At 40.9% G+C, this 26,419-nt stretch overlaps 1 protein-coding gene across 2 annotated transcripts in view; it reads left to right on the top strand.

Moving 5' to 3' along the window:
• wdr27 (WD repeat domain 27) overlaps window positions 1-26,419 on the top strand; it is a 398,117-nt gene that overhangs the window by 249,385 nt on the left and 122,313 nt on the right. For both annotated transcript variants that reach the window (XM_055639235.1, XM_055639236.1), the window contains one exon: window positions 43-141. In XM_055639235.1, coding sequence (XP_055495210.1) covers window positions 43-141 — 99 coding nt within the window. The remainder of the gene's footprint in view (window positions 1-42; window positions 142-26,419) is intronic.

Raw genomic sequence — 26,419 nt, 5'->3', positions numbered from 1 at the left:
GATTCTATTGTATTTACCATTCCCTATTTCTGTTCTTTGCAGGCGTATTTGTTTGAACTCTCCTCCAGTAACTACATCCACAAATTAACAGGACATACAGAAACTGTCATTAATGTGGCTTTTAGCTCTTCTACACCCAAGGTAATAAATTCCAGTATAATTCCTGAATGAATCAATTTGTTAACGTCAGAAAATCTGCTACCCTAATATGTGCATGTATTCACTTATATGATGGAGTAAAAGCTATAGATGTTATTTCCAATCATAGATGAATTTAAATATTAATTAATATCAAACTCAAATTGTTCCGTACAAAGTGTACAATGACAAGTACGTAACAAAACTTATATTTTAGGTGAAAATATTTTATTTCTTGAAGACATCTTCTTCTTCTTCTTCTTCTTCTTCTTCTTAAGCCCTTTGCTCCTCTAGGGAGCATAGGCCATTGACAAATCTCCTCCACCTCACTCGGTCGTTGGCAATTATTTAGAGATCTCCCCAGTTGAGTCCACTCTCAGACATTTCTGTCTGGACACCTCTTCTCCAGCTATTCCTGGAGCGACCTCTTTTCCCATTTCCTTGGGGGTTCCATTTCAGGGCTTGCCGGGTGATGTTTGTAGTAGGTTTCCTGAGGGTGTGTCCAATCCAACTCCATTTTCTCCTTCGAATTTGTAAGTCAATGGGCTCCTGGCTTGTTCTTTTCCTCAGATCCACATTGCTTACTTTGTCTCTCCACCAGATGTTAAGTTCCCATTACTGCCTTATATCCCTCATTTTGGCCTCCAGCTTTAGCGTTGAAGTCACCCATCAGGATAATGAGGTCTCTGCCTCCAATAGTACCAAGTAGGTGGTTCAAGCTGTCATAGATCCTGCCTTTGACCTCATCCTCTGCATCATTGGTGGGTGCACAACATTGGATTATGTGGGATTTCACTCTTGTTGTTGGTTTTGAAGGTTGCGGATTTGAGGCAAGAGCTGATGGGTTCCCATGCAGTTAGAGCCTTTCTAGCATCCTTCGTCATCATGATGGCCACTCCGCCTGTATGCTTCGCTCTCTCCTCTTCCTGTCCGGAGTAGAAAATGAACTGCCCGCTGACCAATTTGGTCTCCCCTGACTGTTCATTTTGTTTCAGCCAATCCCAGGACTAAGAGAATGTAGCACACCATTTTGTTAGCAATTGTGGCAGCCTTGCCAGCCTCGAACATGGTTCAAATGTTCCATGTTCCCACAAGGATAGATTTATTTGGCGTCAGAAGGTGTATCCGCCTCCCAGCGCCTTTGCGGGTTTGGCTGGGAAGCGTCACGTTCCCCATCGCTAGGGCACCTTCTTCAACCAAGTATGTAATTGTGTTTTTATGTAGCCAAATATGTGATTATGTTTTCATTCGTCAGTTTCTGTAACTCACACTTTTTCCAGGGTGGGGTAGTTAACCCCACGCCCAACCCCCAACATGGAGGGCCAGGGACTGCTTCGTCTGCCTCCTCACCCGAGACCTGTCCGGTTTGGTTGAACCTGCCAGGGATATGAAACCCCATCCGGCATAGCTCTCAGGATCACTGGAGTACACAAGCCTCTCCTCCATGTCAAGGTTGCAATCTAGGAGAGATTATTGTAGACATGCATTGGTTATTTAGATGTTATAAAGGCATTCTGAAGGGGAACCTGAGTGGTTTGGTCAAGAAAGCTTTGTTCTTTGAGTTGACAGGATGAATTTCCTATGGAGGCAGAATGGGCCTGCAATTAGGAAAAAAACTTCATGGACGAACATTTAAATGCATATCTAGTAGAGCTATAACATGAAGTGCGTCTGCTGTTGTTGTCATTATAGGCATCGTTGGTGTGGGATTGAAAGATGCTACTCAATAAGCCTTGGTAGACAAAAATGCTGGAGCCTTGATGGCTTGCTGTATCCTGGTGATTGTATATTCTGCAACCACAGTTCATGAGATTGGCCTTGATTTACCCTCAAATGTTACTTTTTTCTCTCTCTAGAGGTATCTTCCCACATTGTCTTACTATTGAAACTCGGGAGGTTACAACTCCAATTCTATGCCATACCAATACCATACCATTATTGTCAAAGTTTAAAATATTGTATTACGGTGCTACCCTATTGTAATTCCCATTTAACATCAAAGCTGCACTACAAACTGAATTAATCATTATTTCCTTAAGTGGAAAGCATTGTGAAGCATAATAAGGAATGTAATAGAGCAAATGTTTTGTCATAGGTACATATGTATCAAGTATTGGCATGACTTCAGTGAAAGTGTGTAATGGTCGGTGGAATCTATATTATGCGTTTAGAATTTAGAAGCTGTGGTCATTGCGTAAATGTAGCCCAAGATAGAATATATTTTCATTTTCACCACAATATTGATCAGCTTCAATGACAAATTGTTGGATGGTAGAAGAGAAGATGGGACAATTGCCAGTGATTAACATCTGGACCTGAACTTTGTACGAAGACCGATCACATGTCAGTTTTGAGAAATGCCTAAGCAGTGGTATCTTAGTGGTTTTACCTGGGGCTGTAGGTGGTGTATGAATATTACCTTAAATTGCCTCGGTGACTGCCAATCACTCGGTGACTGCCGGACACTTATTATTTATTTTTTATTCAAATCGTTTGCTATGTCGCTCTTCAAGGGAGATGCTAAATGCATTTCGTTGTCTCTGTACTGTACACTGACAATGACAATTAAAATTTGAATCTGAATCTGAATCTTAAAGTAGAAACTAGAACCTAGACTTTCTAGTTCTTCTTCCAATGAGACCTGGCCTCATTCATTACCATCCTAGGAATGATGCTACAAATCTCACTGATAAAGTAGAAACAAGGAACTGCAGATGCTGGTAGATTGAAAAAAAAGATAGAAAGTCCTGAAGTAACTCAGCGGGTCAGGCAGCATCCCTGGAGAACATGGATAGATGACGTTTCAGGTGGGGACCTTTCTTCAGACTGATCGGGGGGGGGGGGGGGGGTAAGAAAATTAGAAGAAAGGAGTGGCAGGCCAATGTGTGACATTGGAATAGGTGAACACAGGCAAGAGGGGTATTTGATAGTCAGATGGCTGGACAAATTGCGAAGCCAGAGGAAGGAATGTAGGTGTAGGGAGGGAAGAGAGAAATAAGAAATAGGTGTGTGGGAGAAAGGAGAGGGTTAGAGGGGGTTACTATCTCCCTTCCTCACATACACCTGGGGGAGTGGCTGCTAAAGGCATATATGCTGCAAAGGCCAGAGGTGAAAGTAAGGTGTGAGACAAAAGGATTGAACATTTGCAAATGGAGGGAGGAATGTAGGTGGAGAGGGGAGGGAAGAAATAGGTGGGTTTAGGGGGAGAGAGAGTGGGGTTACCTAAAATTGGAGAATTCAATGTTCATACAGTTGGCTTGTGAACAATGAATTATCCAGTTTTAGGTAACCCCCCTCTCCTTTCTCCCCCACACCTCTCTTTCTTCTCCCTCCCCCTCCCCCTCGTGCGCCATCTAAATTTTCACTTATTTCTACCCTCCCTTTCAACCTACATTTATTCTTCAATTCACAACTATTCAATCCTTTTGTCCCACATCTCATTTTCGCCTCTGGCATTTAGCAGCATAGTTTAGTTTTGTTAGGTTTGCAGATGGTGTAGGACAGGAGGCCGGCCAGGAGATATAGGAGATATCTGCTTCCCAGATTACAGAAAGACCTGACTTACAGTAAGCTGACTTGCTGTAAATTCTCCCATAATCTCCCATAATAATTAGATTCTGGAGTAGTTCCAGAGGATTGGCGGGTAGCAAACGTAACCCCACTTTTTAAGAAGGGAGGGAGAGAGAAAACGGGGAATTACAGACCAGTTAGCCTAACATCGGTAGTGGGGGAAACTGCTAGAGTCAGTTATTAAAGATGGGATAGCAGCACATTTGGAAAGTGGTGAAATCATTGGACAAAGTCAGCATGGATTTACGAAAGGTAAATCATGTCTGACGAATCTTCTAGAATTTTTCGAGGATGTAACTAGTAGCGTGGATAGGGGAGAACCAGTGGATGTGGTGTATCTGGACTTCCAGAAGGCTTTCGACAAAGTCCCACATAAGAGATTAGTATACAAACTTAAAGCACATGGCATTGGGGGTTCAGTATTGATGTGGATAGAGAACTGGCTGGCAAACAGGAAGCAAAGAGTAGGAGTAAACGGGTCCTTTTCACAATGGCAGGCAGTGACTAGTGGGGTACCGCAAGGCTCAGTACTGGGACCCCAGCTATTTACAATATATATTAATGATCTGGATGAGGGAATTGAAGGCAATATCTCCAAGTTTGCGGATGACACTAAGCTGGGGGGCAGTGTTAGGTGTGAGGAGGATGCTAGGAGACTGCAAGGTGACTTGGATAGGCTGGGTGAGTGGGCAAATGTTTGGCAGATGCAGTTTAATGTGGATAAATGTGAGGTTATCCATTTTGGTGGCAAAAACGGGAAAGCAGATTATTATCTAAACGGTGGCCGATTGGGAAAGGGGGAGATGCAGCGAGACCTGGGTGTCATGGTACACCAGTCATTGAAGGTAGGCATGCAGGTGCAGCAGGCAGTAAAGAAAGCGAATGGTATGTTGGCTTTCATAGCAAGAGGATTTGAGTATAGGAGCAGGGAGGTTCTACTGCAGTTGTACAGGGTCTTGGTGAGACCACACCTGGAGTATTGCGTGCAGTTTTGGTCTCCAAATCTGAGGAAGGACATTATTGCCATAGAGGGAGTGCAGAGAAGGTTCACCAGACTGATTCCTGGGATGTCAGGACTGTCTTATGAAGAAAGACTGGATAGACTTGGTTTATACTCTCTAGAATTTAGGAGATTGAGAGGGGATCTTATAGAAACTTACAAAATTCTTAAGGGGTTGGACAGGCTAGATGCAGGAAGATTGTTCCCCATGTTGGGGAAGTCCAGGACAAGGGGTCACAGCTTAAGGATAAGGGGGAAATCCTTTAAAACCGAGATGAGGAGAACTTTTTTCACACAGAGAGTGGTGAATCTCTGGAACTCTCTGCCACAGAGGGTAGTTGAGGCCAGTTCATTGGCTATATTTAAGAGGGAGTTAGATGTGGCCCTTGTGGCCAAGGGGATCAGAGGGTATGAAGAGAAGGCAGGTACGGGATACTGAGTTGGATGATCAGCCATGATCATATTAAATGGCGGTGCAGGCTCGAAGGGCCGAATGGCCTACTCCTGCACCTAATTTCTATGTTTCTATGTTTCTAATCTTTTAATAGAATGTTGCAAGATGGTGGTAATAATAAGTTTTTCACTGTATCTCAGTACACATAGAAAACATAGACATAGAAAATAGGTGCAGGAGTAGGCTATTCGGCCCTTCGAGCCTGCACCGCCATTCAATATGATCATGGCTGATCATCCAACTCAGTATCCTGTACCTGCCTTCTCTCCATACCCCCTGATCCCTTTAGCCCCAAGGGCAACATCTAACTACCTCTTAAATATAGCGTGACAATAAGAAACAATACTAATACCAGTACTGACAATAAAATGTTTTGTGTTCATCAAAATAATAGTATATATTATTTTAGTTTAAATATGGATGATAGTACAGTGAATATTAAATGAAATTAAAGAATTATGTGTGCAGAGCCAAACAATATAGTTTGCTGCAGAAAATGGATTTATCTGATACAGTAAAAAGGATCAGATGAACATTTTCTCAGAAGCAGAACTCTAGGACTGCCTGCATGTGATGTATTCAAGCATAGTGGTGAAGAAAAGCATGATGAGGGTTTCAGCAATGGATGAGCTGAGGCAGGGGCAGAGACAAGTGATGTCACTGTGGTAGACCTTGATGTCAGCTGAATGTAGGGTGGATCAGTTTATGGTCAAATTAGAATCACAGGATTTGAAGCAATATATTGTATTATATTATCACAAAACAGTTATTTGATTTCAGATTGTTAAACTGTAAAATAATAGCACTAATGATTTAAATTCTAACTGTTCCAGATTTTTAGAAAGGCCCAGGTGTAAGCATATGTTGAACTATAAATTTGCCCTCCCTTCTAGGTTAGCCATCATTACCATTTTGGTATTTGTCTTCATAAATCACACTTTGTCTCCAAGCTGCTTTTCTTAGAGCTGAACATCTGTATTTTCTTCATTTTGCATTTGTTTTTTCTGGCATTAACATTGAACCCTGGTAGTGAAAACATTTGTAATGTTCATATGAATATGCTTTATATTCACACAGCTGAATCCATCCAAACATTCAGTGATCTTGTGTTTTTCTCTCAGCCCTGCAATTGTATAGATTCCTTGGAGTTAAATTATCCTGTATATAATACCCTATTACAGCCAAACAACAGCACAATTTAAAACAGATTTTTAGTCCCTATTGCAAATCTTTGTTGTTGGAGTTTATAATGAATTCTCATTAGCATGAAGACATATGTGTATCAATAAATAGAGTTACTGGGGGGTTTAGTCCGAGCCCTGAGATTTGGTACACAATAGCAATGAATTTTGAGCAATCCCTCCAGGGAAACAGTGGCTCAGTCAAATATAATCCATCAGTCTGGCAATCTTTAAGTTTGGACGTTTAAGTTGCACTCTTGGTTGTTGTAATGGTTCACAATGTAATATGTACTTAATGAAAAGCAGCAACTGAGATAGAAGCATTTCATAATTACGTCACATGAAATGCTAATAGAGATAACTGTGAACTAATACCATCCTGATACTTTTCATCAGGTATTTCATGACAAAATGATGAAGCAACATCACTGGCAAATGTGAAAATATCCTGAGTTCAATATTTCAGATTTCATCATTCAAAACTTCATTCAAAACTTAACTCCAGCATTTTGTGTATAGGGTATAGTGGTTTATCAGGCAAAGTAAATATATTCAAAAACTATTACTTATTATATGGTTTTCACATATAAGATGTAAAGTTAATGAAGTTTAATTTAAAACATTATTGAAAATTATTCAGTAAGAAATTTCTTACCTTTTTTCCCAATACTTAATTGAGTTTTTGCACGAGAACATAAAAGCATTAGAAATAGGAGCAAGGAGATGTCACTCAGACCTTCATGCCAGCACTGCTATTTAATAAGGTCATGGCTGATTTCTTACTCCAGCACCACTCTCCTACTCTAATATCATACTCCTAATTCCCATAGTATCCAAGAATCTACAAATCGTGATATTATTAGTAATCTCCATCCACTGATTACTAATCAACTTTCAACCATTAAAGTAGAGTTCCTCTATCGTAAGCAAATTGTGCAAAAGATTTGCTTCTCAATAACTGAAAGCAAAGGATATTACATAAATGACCAATTATGATAGTTCCCGACTGAAATGCTAAATTGTAAAGTTAAATGATAACCCTTCTGTGAATTTAAGGAATTAATTTATTCTTAAGGTCTGAAGAGCACTTGAAAGCTCCTTGAGTTTCAACTGTGATTTCTAACACCATGTAGACTTCCCAATTGGATTACTGTCTTGAAATTCAATTGGGAGGATACATATATTTTATGTAATATTATTTGAGGTACAAAGCTCTAAATTGGAAAGCCAGTAAAATTATTTTGAATCCTTATCGGCACTTTGGATAAAAAGGTATTTTTATTACATAATAAGTCATAATAAAGAACAATGCAAGTATCTTATGGATGATTTCAATAGACAATTGCTGCTGTGAATAAAATACTAACCCATATAGTATTTAACCACAGTTTTAACCATAACGAGTTCTTATTTGTTCTGTTAAATATATGCACATTAAACACTCCATACACCAAAGGTTTAGCGTGCAAGAATATATTACGTTCCTGTCTTTGCTGATTCAGATATTTGTGAATAAAGACATTGTTGTGGTTTAACTGAAAGGTATAATTTCCTCTCACTGCGTGCAGTGTACCATGTGATGACATTCTGTGGCTGTCCACAAATTTTAGCAATTTCCTAAAATGTGGAAAAATGAAACAAATTCCACATTATGAATAAATTCCATAAATGTCTTCAAATACTGGCAGAATAACATCAATGTGGAATAGTCATGGTAAAGTCTAAAAAATATCTGATATTTACACTAACACTGCAGCAAAAGGTGGAAGACGTATTGGGATCACTCCGTCAACAGATTGCTTTGAGTTTGAATATTTTTCAGTGGATTTCAATGTTATTTTTCAAGTTCAATGAGTTTGGATGAACTGATGATTAGACTAAATCTCACAGAAGAAAGATAGATTCAGATTCAATTTTAATTCAATAGTGGAGGTATGGGAATTATTTTATAAATTAGAAAAGTTCCTGTGACTTTTTATGTGGAGAATTGGAAGATTCATTTTAGAAATTACCTGGTGTTTCATAATGCAGTGTTTCTACGTAGGTATTTAGATAGTAGCTGATATAATATAATAACTTAGTGTTGAGTTTAGCACTTGATGTATTCAGAAGTTGTTTGTTGTTTAGTATTGGTACCCCCTGTGTAAATATTTAGTGGATGCTGGTTTAGTATATTGACTCTATCAAATTTTGCTTGACAATGCTTCAGTGAAATGATTTTTAACATATTGAACTCCACAAATGTAAGTTGTCTGCTCACAAACAAACCATGAATTTTGGAAATCCTACATCTCTAATGGAATGTCCAAAGAACATTTGACTAGAAGATGATCCTTCTAGTTATAGCACCATGAAATCCAAGATTAATTTAAACTGGAGATTGAACAATTTTCAAATGGACAATAGACAATAGGTGCAGGAGTAGGCTATTCGGCCCTTTGAGCCAGCACTGCCATTCAATGTGATCATGGCTGATCATCGTCAATCAGTACCCCATTCCTGCCATCTCCCCATATCCCCTGACTCCGCTATATTTAAGATCCCTATCTAGCTCTCTCTTGAAAGTATCCAGAGAACAGGCCTCCACCGCCCTCTGAGGCAGAGAATTCCACAGACTCACAACCCTCAGTGAGAAAAAGTGTTTCCTCGTCTCCATTCTAAATGGCTTACCCCTTATTTTTAAACTGTGGCCCCCTAGTTCTGGACTCCCCCAACATCGGGAACATGTTTCCTGCCACTAGTGTGTCCAAACCGTGAATAATCTTATATGTTTCAATAAGAATCCCTCTCATCCTCCTAAACTCCTGAGTATACAAGCCCAGCCGCTCCATTCTCTCAGCATATGACAGTCCCGCCATCCCGGGAATTAACCTTGTAAACCTACGCTGCACTCCCTCAATAGCGAGAATGTCCTTCCTCAAATTAGGGGACCAAAATTGCACACAATACTCCAGGTGTGGTCTCACTAGGGCCCTATACAACTGCAGAAGGACCTCTTTGCTCCTATACTCAACTCCTCTTGTTATAAAGGCCAACATGCCATTTGCTTTCTTCACTGCTTGCTGTACCTGCATGCTTACTTTCATTGACTGATGAACAAGGACCCCCCAGATCCCGTTGTACTTCCCCTTTTCCCAACTTGACACCATTTAGATGGTAATCTGCCTTCCTGTTTTTGCTACCAAAGTGGATAACCTCACATTTATCCACATTAAACTGCATCTGCCATGCATCTGCCCACTCAACCAACCTGTCCAAGTCACCCTGCATTCTCATAGCATCCTCCTCACAGTTCACACTGCCACCCAGCTTGTGTCATCTGCAAATTTTCCATTGTTACTTTGAATTCCTTCATCTAAATCATTGATGTATATTGTAAATAGCTGCAGTCCCAGCACCGAGCCTTACAGTACCCCACTAGTCACTGCCTGCCATTCTGAATGGGACCCGTTAATCCCTACTCTTTGTTTCCTGTCTGCCAACCAATTTTCTATCCATGTCAGCACTCTACCCCCAATACCATGTGCCCTAATTTTGCCCACTAATCTCCTATGTAGGACATTATCAAATGCTTTCTGAAAGTCCAGGACATCCACTGGTTCTCCATTGTCCATGTTCCTAGTTACATCCTCAAATAATTCCAGATGATTAGTCAAGTATGGTTTCCCCTTCGTAAATCCATGCTGACTCGGACCGATCCTGTTACCGCTATCTAAATGTGCCGCTATTTCATCTTTTATAATTGACTCCAGCATCTTCCCCACCACCGATGCCAGGCTAACTGGTCTATAATGCCCTGTTTTCTCTCTTCTGCCTTTCATAAAAAGTGGGGTAACTTTAGCTACCCTCCAATCCACAGGAATTGATCCTGAATATATAGAACATTGGAAAATTATCACCAATGCATCCACGATTTCCTTAAGTACCCTGGGATGCAGACCATCAGGCCCTGGGGATTTATCAGCCTTCAGTCCCATCAGTCCACCCAACACCATTTCCTGCCTAATGTGGATTTCCTTCAATTCATCCGTCACCCCAGACCCTCTGGCCACTAGGATATCAGGAAGATTGTTTGTGTCCTCCTTAGTGAAGACGGATTCAAAGTACCTATTCAACTCATCTGCCATTTCCTTGTTCCCCATAATAAATTCACCTGTTTCAGTCTTCAAGGGTCTAACTTTGGTCTTAACTAATTTTTTCCTCTTCACATACCTAAAGAAGATTTTACTATCCTCCTTTATATTCTTGGCTAGCTTACCTTCGTACCTCATCTTTTCTCCCCGTATTACCTTTTTAGTTATCTTCTGGTGCACTTTAAACATTACCCAATCCTCTTGTTTCCCGCTCATCTTTGCTACGTTGTACTTCTTCTCTTTTATTTTTATACTGTCCCTGACGTCCCTTGTCAGCCATGATCGCCCCTTACTCCCCTTGGAATCTTTCTTCCTCTTTGGAATGAACTGATCCTGCACCTTCTGTATTATTCTCCGGAAATACCTGCCATTGTTATTCCACTGCCATCCCTTCTAGGGTATCTTTCCAGTCAACTTTCCAGTCAACTCCTCCCTCATGGCTCCATAGTCCCCTTTATTCAACTGTAACACTGACACCTCTGATTTACCCTTCTCCTTCTCCAATTGTAGATTAAACTTGATCATATTATAGTCACTACCTCCTAATGGCTCCTTAACCTCAAGTTCCTTTATAAAATCCGGTTAATTACATAACATTGAAATCACAAATTGCCTTCTCCCTGGTAGGCTCCATTACAAGCTGCTCTAAGAATCCATCATGGAGGCACTCCACATACACCCTTTCTTGGGGTCCAGTACCAACCTGATTTTCCCAGTCTACCTCCCTGTTGAAATCTCCCATAACAACTGTGATTTCATAAAAATCATGATATTTATGAAAACTGGATAAAGCAACTCCAATTGTGACTCATTTGGCCTGATCTATTCTCGATGAGTACCTCATGACATAATTTGCTGTGAAATTCACACTTTCAACCATTACATATCAATTTGAGATTCCAGCTCAAGAACACAGTGTTATTTCATGGTCACTTGAAAACAAAGAGTACAACCGGTATGGTTTCCAGTTAGAACCATTTGAAGGACCATTCTGCTAACATTAAACTCTTCGCAATCTCTAAACTAAACTAAACTAAACTAAAACTAAACATCTCTTAATATTAGTTGTAGGGACCAAGATAAATAGAACAAATTATAAAAGAGTGTTTGTGCTGGGATTTAACGACCAAACAAATATTTAATGAGTATTTCAATAATTAAATTGGCAGTCCCAACTCATGGGAGGTTTCGAGACTTAAGGGGAAGGGGGCACGGAAATGCACAAGTGCAAAGCAACTGTCCAGAGAGAGTGTTCAGACACACAGAATCTTACCTTGGCCTCTCCAAGGAGTAATCACAACATTAAGAGAGTTTGCACAAACCTTTTACTCAAGGGGGAAAAACATTGTAGGCTTGATGTCAGTGCAAGCTGATGTCAATGCGTGCAGCTGGATCTATCAGCATTCTGGTGGTCTCGCGATCTAGGCTATAATTTGCTACACTTTTTGCCCATTAAGTATTTCCTCCAAAATCTCAGAGAGCTTCATTAAGAAGCTATATCCTAATATTCAATTAGTTATTGATCATTACAAGGACTTTCCGCCAGTTAATGCTATGATTCCTGGGACCCACACATCTCCTGCATTCTGATTGAGTCTGCCTTGCCAGGCATCTTGAGCAGACAGCATTGCCCTGAGGGATGGATTTGGGAGATAGGTAACTACTACCACTATTTGTTATGCATTCATGTTGTGGTCTTAGCACTACATACAACAATATCAAACATAATCCAATTTCCAGCAAGCTGTCATTTGTTCATCCACTGTCCTTGATGATCAGTGTAGATGATTAGTGGGGCATTACTAATGCCATGTTTTTACTTAAAGGAAATAAAGACACTATGTCTAAATGTACAGAAGCCACATCTTTCTAACACCTGATCAACACCTCAGCACATTTTACTTGGAACACATTGCTATAACATGCAGTTATTGTGTGTACAAATATGGTGGCTTGGCAGATAGTAATGGCCTCATAATCAGTAGAAAACAAAATGTTATGTTTAGATCTTCTTGGTGATGTCGGCTAATTAATTTGAGCACCGAATGAACAGTTATTTTGAAAATAAAAGTAAATCTACGTACTGGCCTAAAGAATTGAGTTTCAAAAACATTGCATTGTATATTTCAGAATGTTGAAAGATGATCATGCATCTGAAAATTCCAACAATCATCCAGATTAATTTAACCCATATGTTTAGTTTTATCTGTGAAACAGAATATAGAGAATGTAGTACACAGGCTGAAACTGTCCCATCTCTGAGCAAATCCAATGCTCCATTCTCACTTGCAAATTGGTAGTATCTAGATACCAGTGGCCCATGCTAAAGGCATGGAGCACATTCTTGGATGATTATGACCAATCAGAAGGGAAAGCCTGGATTTAGTTTCAGAATTAGAAAACTTTCCTCTCTTTAGTTATATCTGAATTTAGAAACTTGTGACCAGACATTTTCCCATGTTGTTGCTAAATGGGTGTAATTATATGCAAATTAAGGTGTGCACCTTCTTTAGAAATTAATATAGTGTACTGCTTATCTGACATTTACGATTTCTTAATGGGTGCCTTCTATATTTGGTGTGCATATATGCTAGACATTGTAAACAAAACAAGGTGCTAGATGATTAGAATATAACGTGGTATCTTTATTCAAGAAGGTCAGCATGAGTAAACTGGATAGTAACAGGCCAATTTAGGGATATTAGTGGAAATAATATCTGAGGTTAATCTTCATTTAGAGAACAGGGGTTGATCATGACTTTGTTAATAGAAGGTCCTACCAGACGAATATGATTGAACTTTTTGAGAACTTGAGTCCATCCGGCACTCAAATTCACCTGGACCATTTCCGACATCTCCCGTTTCTAGACCTCACCATCTCCATCGCAGGTAATGGACTACACACCGACATCTACTACAAACCCACTGACTCCCATGGCTATCTGGACTACACTTCTTCCCACCCTGCTTCCTGTAAGGATTCCCCTACTCCCAATTCCTCTGTCTACACTGCATCTGCACCCAGGATGAGGTGTTCCAGACCAGGGCATCGGAGATGACCTCATTCTTTAGGGAACGTGGGTTCCCCTTTTCTATTATAGATGAGGCTCTCACCAGAGTCTTCCCTATATCCTGCAGCTCCACTCCCACTACCCATCCCCCTACTCGTAACAAGGATAGTCCCCCCCCCTTGTCGTCACCTTCCATCCTATCAGCCGTCGCATACAATATATAATCCTCCAACATTTTTGCCACCTCCATCGGGATTCAACCACCTGCCACATCTTCCTATTTCCTCCCCTTTCTGCTTTCCGCAGAGACCGTTCCCTCCGTAACTCCCTGGTCAATTCGTCCCTTCACACCCAAAACACCCCCTCCCCGAGTACTTTCCCTTGCAACCGCAGGAAATGCTACACTTGTCGCTTTACCTCCCCCCTCGACTCCATCCAAGGTCCCAAGCAGTCTTTCCAGGTGAGGCAGAGGTTCACCAGCACCTTCTCCAACCTCATCTACTGCATCCGCTGTTCCAGGTGTCAACTTCTCTACATCGGTGAGACCAAGCGCAGGCTTGGTGATTACTTTGTCCAACACCTCCGCTCAGTTTGCACTAACCAACCTGATCTCCCGGTGGCTCAGCACTTCAACTCCCTCTCCCATTCCGAATCCAATCTTTCTGTCCTGGTCCTCCTCCATTGCCAGAGCACCTCATATTTCGCTTGAGTAGTTTACACCCCAGCGGTATGAACATTGACTACATCAATTTCAGATAGTCCTTGCTTTCTCCCTCCTTCCCCTCCCCCTTCTCAGCTCTCCCACAGCCTACTGGGGGAGCCCGTGATGAAATTTTTTAAACGGCTGGTCCTGCCCCCCATTAAGCCCCCCCCCCCCCCCCCCCCGGCATCAATCTGAAGAAGGGTCGCGACACGAAACGTCGCTTCTTCCTTCCTGGGACACTGGTTCAAAAGATTAGATCTCCTGGGATCCAACACATTTTGGCAATATGAATCTGTAATTAGAGCAAGCAGAGTGTCACGGTGGAGTTTTGTTTTCATAATTGGAAGCCAGTGGGGCTGGATGCCAGGACTGATGCTCTTTGTAATGTAGACTAATGATGTAGATGTAAATGTACAAAGTATGTTTAGAAAGTTTACAGATGACGAAGATTGGTGGGTTGTGGTAAATTAGGAGGATAATCTCTGGCTGCAGAACTACGAGATATGAAGAAACACAGTGAAATAATGGCAGATGGAATTTAACCCTTGAAAACCTTTTGGATTTTGTCGAGATTAATAAGACTAAAGACATGCACAATGAATGATAGAAGTCTTCTTCTTCTTTTGTGTCCATCTTCCATGTTTCAAATGTTGACATCGCTGTGATCGACCGTCCTGAAAAGGACGCAAGCTTCCGGCGACAATCAGTGGGAGCCATCACTTGTTGCATCTAGATGATGGTGGTAGCAGAATTAGCTTGGGATACTTCCAGTTTCCAGCCCTGCGACATGGACGCTTCTGCTATGGGGCCGATAGAAGATTATGAAGTGTATGGAATATTGGAACTTTCCTGAAAATATCCAAAGATCCCTAAAAGGCAGCAACACACACAGTTAATGTAGTTGACTTATTTTCAGTTGGGGGTGGTGGAGGCTGTTACTATCAAAGCATTTAAGAGATATTTTAATAAGCATATGGAATACCATGGCAGAGAAGGACAAGGGCTGTGCACTGGGAAATGGGATGATTTCGGATATATATTTATTGGCCGACTTAGACAGTTGATGGAAGTGCCTATTTCTATGCTGGACAATTCTGCGAGTATCACTGCTAAGGTCCCTGCCATTTATTCAAGTAGAATTTGACTTCAAGGTTCATAATCTAACATCCCAGTAAAACATATTTGCTGCTGCAGAAATTCTTTATCTTTTGATCAAATTCTAGATTAGAGGTTTTTTAACTATGCTTGGCCAAATATATAACTTAATTTAAATTCTTAATAGTTAAAAGTCTTGACAATGCTAATAGGGGCAGGCACTGACATTACACCTCCAGCAGTCTGCTTTGTGGTTGATCGTTAAATCTATTTTTTTAAATAGATGCATTTGCAAACCCCTTTACAAATTTAGGACATAGAATCATAAACACACAAAACACCAAAACGTGCCCTTCCAGAATGCCGACCATGATGCCTATCAATGCTAATCCCATTTGCCTGCATTGGCCCTGTATCCCTCAATGCTTTGCTATTTCTAACTTTCTGTCCAAATACTTTTTCATACATTGTAACAGTTTCTGCTTCTACCATCTGCTCAGATAGCTCATTCGACATAACTAACATCCTCTGTGTGAATAAACATATATTGTGGATTTTCTTTAAATTTCTTCACTCTCATCTTAGACTCCCCTCTGCTGAGAAAAATACTTTGACTATCTAGCTGATCTGTGCCCTTCATAATTTCACAAACATCTAAAAGATCACCCTTTAACCTCATATGTTTTAAATTACGTAGGAGTCTGATGAGGAGGTAAACTCAGCCTATCCAATCTCTGCTCTGAACTACATTTCACGCAACATCCTGGTGGATCTATTGCACTTTATTGCACTCGCTTGCTATCACTCCTCCCCGCAGTGTGGTGACCAGAACTGTATACAATATTTCAAGTGTAGTGTATTTTAGGTGTTACAGCGACAATCTGCCATCCCAATCCCTATGCTAAATGCCTCAGCCTGTAAAGGCAAGCATTGCAAATACCTTCTTTGCTATCCTATTCATCTGTTTCACCATTTTCAGGGAGACATGGACTTGCACCCCGACACCCCTCTGTACATATGTGCTGCTGAGATCCCTGCCATTTATTTGTGTAGAATTTGACTTTTCAAAGTTCATTACCTCTTTCTCTTCCCCCGTTATGTACTATGTTTACATATTCACATATTCTGTTGTGCTGAAGCAAGTAAGAATTTCATTGTCACGTCCGGGACATATGACAATAAAACACTCTTGACTCTTGACTGAATTATATTCCATGCACTACCACTCCACCCAATTTTCCAGTTGATTTGTGTCCCACTGTATTCTTAGAAAAACCTTATTCACTATCTATAACACTGGCAATTAATCTGTCATCTACAAACTTATTGATCAGACTACCAGCCTTTTCAATTTCTATTTATTTGAATATATTACAAACAAAAATAATCCCAACAACTATTCCTGTGATAGATCACTTTTTACAGACTTCCAATCAGAAAACCCCCCCTATCCTCTGCCTCTTATCGCCAAACCAAGTTTAGATCCAATTTGCCAACATGTGAAGATTCCTTGCAAAGAATCAAGGTGGACAAGATTGCCAGGCAGGAATGTGTGAACAATTTGCCTCAGTCACTGTATTTAATTGCATTTTATATCATATTTGCCTTCAAACAGAACTGTCAGCTATTGTTCCCGAAATACAATGACCATGTTGGTGATATTAGAATTCTGGCCATATAATTGCAAGAGGTACAGAATTCAAACTGAACTTTTATTTTCCTTTTCTTTTCAATCAGCTTCCCAATTTCGCATCTGTCCAGTATGTTCCCAATTTTTTTCTCATCTGCTCTGTGTGTTGCTTGAATGGTTGAAAGTTGTTTTTAACCATGTAGCAATAGGTGGAATAATTTTACCTTAAAATAGCTTTATTCATCTTTCAACACGTAGGCTATTTACTTTCTTGCATCCACGATGCCCACTATACCTTTACTGCCCTCTGACAATAAAGATAAATGATGAGACTCTGGACATTGCAGTGCACTTGATTTATCTCAGGAGCCACCTCCAAGTCACGGTGGACATTGATGAAATTCATCGTCCGGTTCAATGCCCCAGCACATCTTTGATTCGTTGTGATATGTCTAATATTTTGAAGCATAATACAGTCATTTTCAAACATGAAATTGTGCAGTAATAAAAAAATGTGGTAAATTACTTATTATCATATTTGAAATTAATTTTATAATTTGGATTATTATTGTTTGCAGGTATTTGGTTATATTTTGTTGGATGTTTTTGCCAATTCTGTGTTCTCATAGTAGTACATTATGTTATTTTCTCTCAACTAATTTACATTCATCCCTCAGCTTCTCAGTGCACAAAGTCGTTTGCACAATATGTTTATTTAGGTCTAGACAAAGCTTGTAAAATAAGATAGATATCTAATGTATTTTGTTAATTGCCAGCACCTGTCAAATTTGAGGAGGACATTTTTTACATTGTTTGTGTAAGTTTAATTAATGGTGGTGTCTTTTGTAGAACCGGATGATTTGACTTGCAGATCATCCATACACCAGATGAGGTAAAGTTAGCCAATAATAGTGCCATGCATCACTCGGTGTAATCAAGCAAGTTTTTTGGAACTCATAGACACGATTCTAAATTCTAAGAGGTTGAAACTATGATATTTTCCAGCACTGAGCACTTATCTCATGCAGATTATTTTGTCTGTACTTTTAATACAGACACAGGTCCATTGAATTTGAATAATTTTGCATCCCCGTTAAAATAATATGAGATGAAATGGCAGAGCAATGTTAAGTGTTCATCTGCTACCATCGATGGGATTTTTAAATTCTACTAGACCAAGTGCAGACCCGTTGGGTCTGTTCCCGCAACGTGTGGTTGCAAGGGTAAGGGGCGGCCTGATATCATCGCACAACGGCACGCGCTAGGCGTACGCCGTCAAGACGCTGTATACGATGTCAAGACGCTGCGTACGACGTCAAGACGCTTTTGTATATCAATAATATATGTGAAGTGTCAAAAACTCTTGAAACTATTCTCTTCGCTGATGATACTAACTTACTCTGCTGTGGAGACAACTTGGAACAGTTCCTGGATAGTATGGAAAAGGAATTGAGCAGGATGAAGATCTGGTTTGACGAAAAATAAACTCACATTGAATTTAAGTAAAACAAAAGTCATAATATTTGGAAATCGATCAACCAACACAGAGAAAAAGCTCATGATAAATGGCACAGAAATAGAAAGAGTATCTGAAATAAAATTTCTTGAAGTATTAATTGACAACAAATTAACTTGGAAACCTCACATACATTATATTAAAGCCAAAATATCCAAATCAATTGCAATACTGAATAAAGCCGGAGACCTACTAAATCAAGCCTCCCTGCTCCCTCATACTCCTTTACTGCTCCCTCATACTCCCATACATGATCTACTGTGTGGAGGTATGGGGGAACACATACAAAACAAATACACATCCAATCTTCATCCTCCAAAAAAGAGCAATACGAATTATACATAAAACCACCTACAGACAATCAACAAAACCATTATTTATCAGACTAAAAACATTAAAGTTTCAAGATCTGACAGATTATAAAACTATCCAAATTATGTTCAAAGCAGCTAATCAGCAATTGCCTTGTAATATCCAAGGGTTGTTCCAACGGAGAGAAAGCAAATACAACCTGAGAGGAACCTATATATTCGAAAAACCAGCAATAAGAACTAATGCAAAACTCCATTGTGTTACAGCAAAGGGTGTTAGTCTCTAGAATAACTGCCATGATGAGCTGAAAAAATGTAAGACTCTATTCAAACTAAAAGCACTCTTCAGAAACAAAAGATTGAATGGTTATGAGCTGGACCAGTGGTTTTCTTTTCTGTTTGGTTATTTCTTGTTTGTGGACTGTTCAACAGATTTTGGGTCCATTTGTTCCCATTATTTTGTTTTTCCATGAAAATGTATAGAAAATAAGAGGGGGTAGGCAGTTTCCGAACTTCTTCTTACCCCTTTTGAACATGAACGATATTATTTGTATTATTTGAGTTACTTATTTGTTTGTTTTCCATTGTGTTTTATTTTCTTTTTCTTTTTTTTATTGCTTACAAGTTTATTTGTTGTATTTTTTAACATGTTCAATAAATAAAAATAAATAAATAAATAAATTTAAAAAAGACGCTGCGTACGGCCGTCGAGACGCTGTGCACGCCCTCAATGTGCCTGCGGGGTGACAGATCGTTGACTCGCGGGATTTTCGGACAGTGCAAGTCTGCGAGCCGCCAGTGTGGACGGCGAAAAGCAGCAGGGGGACCAGGCGATCTTTGGCTTCGGCCAGCGTGACAGAGCCGGGGGGGGGGGGGGGGGGGGGGGGGGGGGGGGGGTAAAGTGGAGGAAGTAAAATTGCTTGCGAAATGGTAGAAATCTCTGCCTTTTTGGAGGAGAGCCGGGCGGCAGCTGCCGTTATGGTCGCGTGGGGCACGCGATGAAAAGGTGCCCAGTGTGAGGCAAAAAAATGAGTGAGTGGTGGGGGAAGGATTTTATGAAAAATGTGTACAGAAAAATGACTAAATTTAATGAGGAGTGGATGAGCGAATGTAAAAGTGAAATCGCTAGCGAAATGATAAAAATCTCGGCGTTGGAGTTGTGCGCGGTATCGCGCGGTGATCCGAAATTTTGTAGCGAACAAAATCTTCGTGCGCCACCGGCCTGTCGCGTAAATGACGGCCAAAGTGGGACAGACTCAAGACCCTGGCGCGACACAACGTCTCACCTCCAACTGCAGCAGAAGCAGGCAAGCGATTGCCGAGCTCGGCCTGGGACTCACAGCCGTTGCGGTCCGGATCCGCCCCCACTTCTACTCCCAGAGCGGGGCCAAGAATATTGAAGATAGACACAAAATGCAGGAGTAACTCAGCGGGACCGGTAGCATCTCTGGAGAGAAGGAATGGATGACGTCTCGGGTCAAGACCCTTCTTTCAGACTGAAGAAGGGTCTCGACCCGAAACGTCATCCATTGCATCTCTCCAGAGATGCTGCCGGTTCCGCTGAGTTACTCTAGCATTTTGTGTCCATCTTCAAATTACGTCACGCACTCCAGCCGGCTGTGCAGACGCATGAAGTAGCGCGCAAACTTCGCGGGACCGTTGCGCCTCAACGCGACCATGAGGTCGTGTAATTAGCACGCCAAGGACACGTAAGTGGGACAGGGGCTTTACGGGGAGAATGTACAGACTCCGTTCAGACAAGCACCCATAGTCAAGATCAAACCTAGGTCTCTAGCGCTGTAATGCAGCAGCTCTACTGCTATGTCACCATGCCACCCTTGAATTGTGATCAAGGTTCTCCCACCCTACGGTTGGATGGAGTGTTCTAATCTTTAGATCACACCATTATGAAAGTAGGGCAATGTATTTCCAAGTCAGGATAGCGTGTAACAAGCAGGTGATCCTGGAGGTGCTGGTATTCCCATAATCCTGCTTTTCCTGATGGCCTAGATGGATTTGGAAAGTGGTATTCAAGTAGCCATAGTGAAAAACAGCAGTGCATTTTCAAGTAGTGCATGCTTCAGCCACAGTTTAGTGGTGGTTGTGGTCAAATATTAAATTGATGGATGGTTTGGCAGACAAGTATGGCATTTTTATGTTTTTTGGTTGGCGTTGGAACTAAACTCACACAGACTAAAGTGCCCCCCATACACCACCAAAATTTTGATGCTGGGGGTACTAATGAAGTCCGAAGTTTACGTTAGAACATCAATATCCATCAAATGTAGTTTAAAGGCAATTACTTATTTCGAAGTTTAAGTTATTAGTTATTGGGTTGGTAAATAATGCATCCACTTTAGGGCCAATAGCTTCACTCCAAGTAAGAAAGATACTGCTTGGTGCAGCTGGATAAGTGATGCTTCTGTGAGACATCTGCTGCAGCTGTGTTTTGAGTTAACCTTTCGAGTGTTGAGGTTTCCTGGCCAAGTTGTGAAATCCACAGCACTTTTACGAATCTTGGACATAGCTTGTTTAGATTTTTGATATGACTACCTTTTGTTTACGTACATAAAGATAATCTCTTTTTGAGAAGGATCCAGTATCTGATATGGAACATACGCAAATTGGATTTAAGATTTTTTAACTAATTTTAAATTAGTCATAAGAATTTACTCTGTCCAGCTTCAACTACCTTCTGCTTACTGTTATTGAAATCAAGTTCAGTTTGTATTTTTCATTGGTGAAATGCATACAACAGATTGTATTGTAATTGTTTTGGACCTGTTGCATTAACAGCTGCTTATTGTGTTATCCATTGCACCTGATGGGTAAGAGAATGGGCAGAGTTAATGTTGCTGGTGTGTTTCTCTTTGACCAGAAGTACTAGAATCTGCTTCCCTGAGTCGGCAGTCAACCAGTACCATCAGCAGGTAACAAACAGTTTCCTTGTGCACGGACTCTGCTGTTGAACTGAGCTTCCTTCTATCAATTCTTAGCCAAAATTATCTGTGTATCTGATTCAAAGTGTGCAGACAGTAATTTCTGCATTCTGTATTTGGTAGAAATGTCCTACTGTTTCCAAATGAGATGGTTGTATTTAATCTATTTATAATTGGATCTCTAATGATATTGTAAACATACTGAAAAACTGGTCCAGGTACGGTTTTCATTTTAGAATGCACAACGAATTAATGGTGAAGAATAGAGCCCATTATTGGTAGATACATTATTGTGCGAGATACATGAGTTTACTGTTGGTAGCCGTCTGCTATCGCACAAACATGCATTTACCTGGAAATCATTGCTTACTGCATTTAAAAACTGGTAGTATGTACCATTACTGGCAAAGCAAAGTTCAGTGTGACCTCCTGGATTATACTGTTTCGTTTCAATAGCCTGTGAGTTAGAATAGTTCAAATTTCTCTTGGCGATACAGCTGCATTATGGAAAAGTTAAAGTAAGAAATCCCAAGTGAAGAAAGAGATTCCAGACATGGTTCGTGGCCAGAATTTCCATGGAAGAATATTCCATATGTTCTACTGAACTTAAAGAGGCTTTGTCTAAACTACAGACGCTCCAGCCTTTTCCTTTGAACAGCATGTTGTTGTAAAACAGATAACTGAAAATTCTCTTTCCACTCGTGATTGACAGTTTCATCTAAACAGCTCAGTCATAACTGGAAAGGACCTAATGGGAGTTATGACCTCTCCAAAGCTCTGAAAGGAAATGAACAAAGTTATTGCAAGTATTTTCCCTAAGAGAAAAAATAATTCCTTTTGCAAGCAAAAGCCGAAAAATCCTCCAGTTCCTTAAGTAAAAATGTCTAATGTTCATTGATCATTTTCTTCATTCAAAATTCTGTTTAAATTATTTGTTTTAAAACCTGGATTAATGAGCAATGATTGATGGAAAAATCAGTAAATCTCTTAACCTACAAATAATTTAGATCTTACTGAGTTGCATTCAAATCCTTTCCTGGTTAATTTCAGTTACAAGTTATGTGATCTCCGTTATACTCTGCTATGAGGAACAGGGACATTAGGGTTATGTCTGGAAATAGGATTTCTGCCTTTGAGTAAATTACTTAAGTGATAAACCTGCTAGTTTTGGTAGTTAATTTGTAATAGAGTACAGAGATCCTGATCAACAAAGCGACCTTAACCAAAATTCAGATCAACAGTTCACTGGATTTATGCATTTCTCCCCATTACTGATTCTCATTTGGGAATGGTGCTTACAGCTATTTAGCTAGAAAACCCTTAGAACCTATTCATATATCCCATTGATAATGTCTATAGAACTTATTAAAGTCTAGCCTTTGTATTTTATCATGCCCTCATGACATTGCCGTGCCAACAGCATTTACTTTTCTGGGCCCGCAGCTGTAAAGTCAGTGGCCTTTCCTGCTAACAAATAATGTGCTGCCTTTGATTAAGACCAATCGAGCATATGGTCAGGTATTGAAAGTGAAGGTGTGTTTGAGTGGGCCTTGGGATGGAATTGGTAGTCAGTTAAATGGCTGACCTGAGCCAATTGGAGGACTGTGTGTGTGGGTGAGGAACTTGGTACAGTGATGAGGGAGGCTAAGAGATAAAAGGTAAGTTTGGAATTACCTGAGTGAGCGAGCGGGCAAGATCATCTCTGACCCCTCTCACCCTGGCCACAAACTCTTTGAATCACTTCCCTCTGAAGGTGACTCCGGTTTTGTCAAAGCTGCCACAGCCAGACATAAAAACAGTTTTTATCCACTAGTTGCTCTACTCAACAGCCAAAAATCTCTAACCTCCCTTTGATTTGGTATTTTGTTGGTTCACATGCTTGATCAATGGTGTTTTATCATTAATGTTTTATTATTATTAATGTTTAGTCTTTTCTGAGTCATTCGTAACTGTCACTGTATGTCATGTTTTTACTTGTGGGCGGAGCACCAAGGCAAATTCCTTGTATGTGAATACTTGGCTGATAAACTTACTTACTCACTCACTCACTCACTCACTCACTCACTCACTCACTCACTCCACTCACTCCAGTGCTGCACTGTAGAGACCTTGTTGACCCATGGCCAATCTGGGGCAGTTTGGTCTAACTTTTATCCAAAAAACAGGAGCATGGATAACAACATTGAATCATTTGAAACTTGCACTGGAAAGTATAACCATATAACAATTACAGCACGGAAACAGGCCATCTCGGCCCTACAAGTCCATGCCGAACATTTTTTTTCCCTTAGTACCACCTGCCTGCACTCATACCATAACCCTCCATTCCCTTCTCATCCATATGCCTATCCAATTTATTTTTAAATGATACCAACGAACCTGCATCCACCACTTCCACTGGAAGCTCATTCCACACCACTACCACTCTCTGAGTAAAGAAGTTCCCCCTCATGTTACCCCTAAACTTCTGTCCCTTAATTCTGAAAAGTATCTGGTCAGATTTCTGAAGTGACTCAGAACAAGCTGGAAATGGTATTACATTCCATTCCATCAAGAGTGCTTTATTGTCATATGTCCCAGAAGATCCTTCAGGGGGGGTGAACCCTCGGAAAGCACGTGGACCTGATGGTATACCCGGCCATGTTCTAAAAACCTGTGTGGACCAACTGGGTGGAGTTTTTACGGACATTTTCAACGTCTCACTTCTGAGGTCTGAGGTTCCCACCTGCTTTAAGAGGGCATCAATAATACCGGTGCCCAAGAAGAGTAAGGTGAAGTGCCTCAATGAATACCGACCAGTGGCACTAACGTCTGTGGTGATGAAGTGCTTTGAGAGGTTGGTTATGGTGCACATTAACTCTTACCTCGACAAGAACCTCAACGAACTACAGTTTGCATACCGCCACAACAGGTCAACGGTAGATGCAATTTCACTGGCTCTCCACTCCGCACTGGACTACTTGGGCAATAAAAGCACCTACGTCAGGCTGTTGTTTATAGACTACAGTTCGGCGTTTAATCCTTCCAAGCTGACTACCATGCTCACGGAACTGGGGCTATGCGCATCCCTCTGCATTTGGATCCTCGACTTCCTCATCCACAGACCACAGTCTGTTCAAATTGGAGGAACCACTTCACCCTCAGTAACAATGAGTATGGGAGCACCTCAAGGCTGCGTGCTCAGCCCCCTGCTTTACTCACTCTATATCCATGACTGCGTAGCCGGTCATAGTGCGAACTCCATCATCAAGTGTGGTTGAACGAATCAGAGATGGGGACGAGTCAGAGTATAGAAGTGAGATCGACGGACTGACCAAATGGTGCTAGCATAACAACCTGGCTCTCAACATCAGTAAGACCAAGGAACTGATTGTGGACTAGTATGGAAAGGATAAGGACCCACAATCCTGTTTATATCAACGGCATGATGGTGGAGAAGGTCAATAACTTCAAATTCCTAGGCGTGCAAATATGAGAAGATCTTTCCTGGACCCTGCACACCGATGCAATTGTAAAGAAGGCACATCAGCGACTCTACTTCCTGAGAAGACTATGGAGATTCGGCATGTCGAAGAGGATTCTACAGGTGCACGGCAGAGAGCATTCTGACTGGTTGCATCATGGCCTGGTTCGGTAACCTGAACGTCCAGGAGCGAAAAAGACAACAAAAAGTTGTGACCACTGCCCAGTCTATCACCGGCTTTGACCTCCCCACCGTCGAAGGGATCTATCGTAGTCGCTGCCTCAAAAAGGCAGCCAAAATCATCAAGGACCCACACCATCCTGGCCACACACTTATCCCACCACTGCCATCAGGGAGAAGGTACTGGAGGCTGAAGACTGTGATGTCCAGGTTCTTCCCCACAGCCATCAGGCGAGTAAACACCCGGCCATGACTGGTGGTAGAGAATTAAACAACTAATGGAAGGAGGATGTTTTAAGAACAACCATATTCTCATAGTTGATGGGCACATAACATAAGCGTATAAACAACATCTTTAGCATTTGCAATATGCTCAACCAGAAATGACAAACAGGTGATCCATCTTGACTTCCTCCAGAGATCTACACCATCACAGCCAGTCTCACGCCAGTTTGTTTTGTTTCACATGATATCAAGACTGAGCACACAGGTTACAGTAAAGGCTATGAGATCAGATAGCATTTCAGTTGCAGTACACTGAAGATATGCACACCTGAACTAGCTGCCCCTTTAGCCAAAGTGTTTTTGTAGCAATACAACATTAGGATCAACACAGCAATGTGGAAAAATCCCCAAACAAGTCCTGTTTACAAAAGGCAGAACAAATCCAATCTGGCTAATTACCACCCAGTCTAGTCTCATTCATCAGGAAAGCGTTGGAAGGTGTTTTTGACAATGCTGTGAAGTGGCTTTACTCACTAATCATTCACTCACCAATATAAAGCATAAAATACTGGAAACACTCAGCAGGTCAGGCAGCAAATGTGGAGAGAAAAACAGTATTAACATTTCAAGTTGAAGATACTGCCTGACCGATTGACTGTTTAAAGTACCTAGGTTCTGTTCTTATTTCAGATTTCAAGCATCTGAAGGTTTTTGAATTTCAGCCCTCACTGATCCCAGTTCAGGTTTGTCAAAGACCACTGAGCTCCTCACCTCATCATAGCCTTGGTCTAAATGTGGACCAAATGCCTGAATTGCAGAGATAAGGTGGGAGTAGTTGGCCTTGATATTAACAGAGTAAAGGGCATGTCC

Source organism: Leucoraja erinacea, chromosome 8 (assembly GCF_028641065.1).
Source record: "Leucoraja erinacea ecotype New England chromosome 8, Leri_hhj_1, whole genome shotgun sequence".
NCBI classification, from domain to species: domain Eukaryota; kingdom Metazoa; phylum Chordata; class Chondrichthyes; order Rajiformes; family Rajidae; genus Leucoraja; species Leucoraja erinaceus.
Note: the sequence above shows the minus strand (reverse complement) of the source record. Positions and strands in the feature narration are given on the sequence as shown.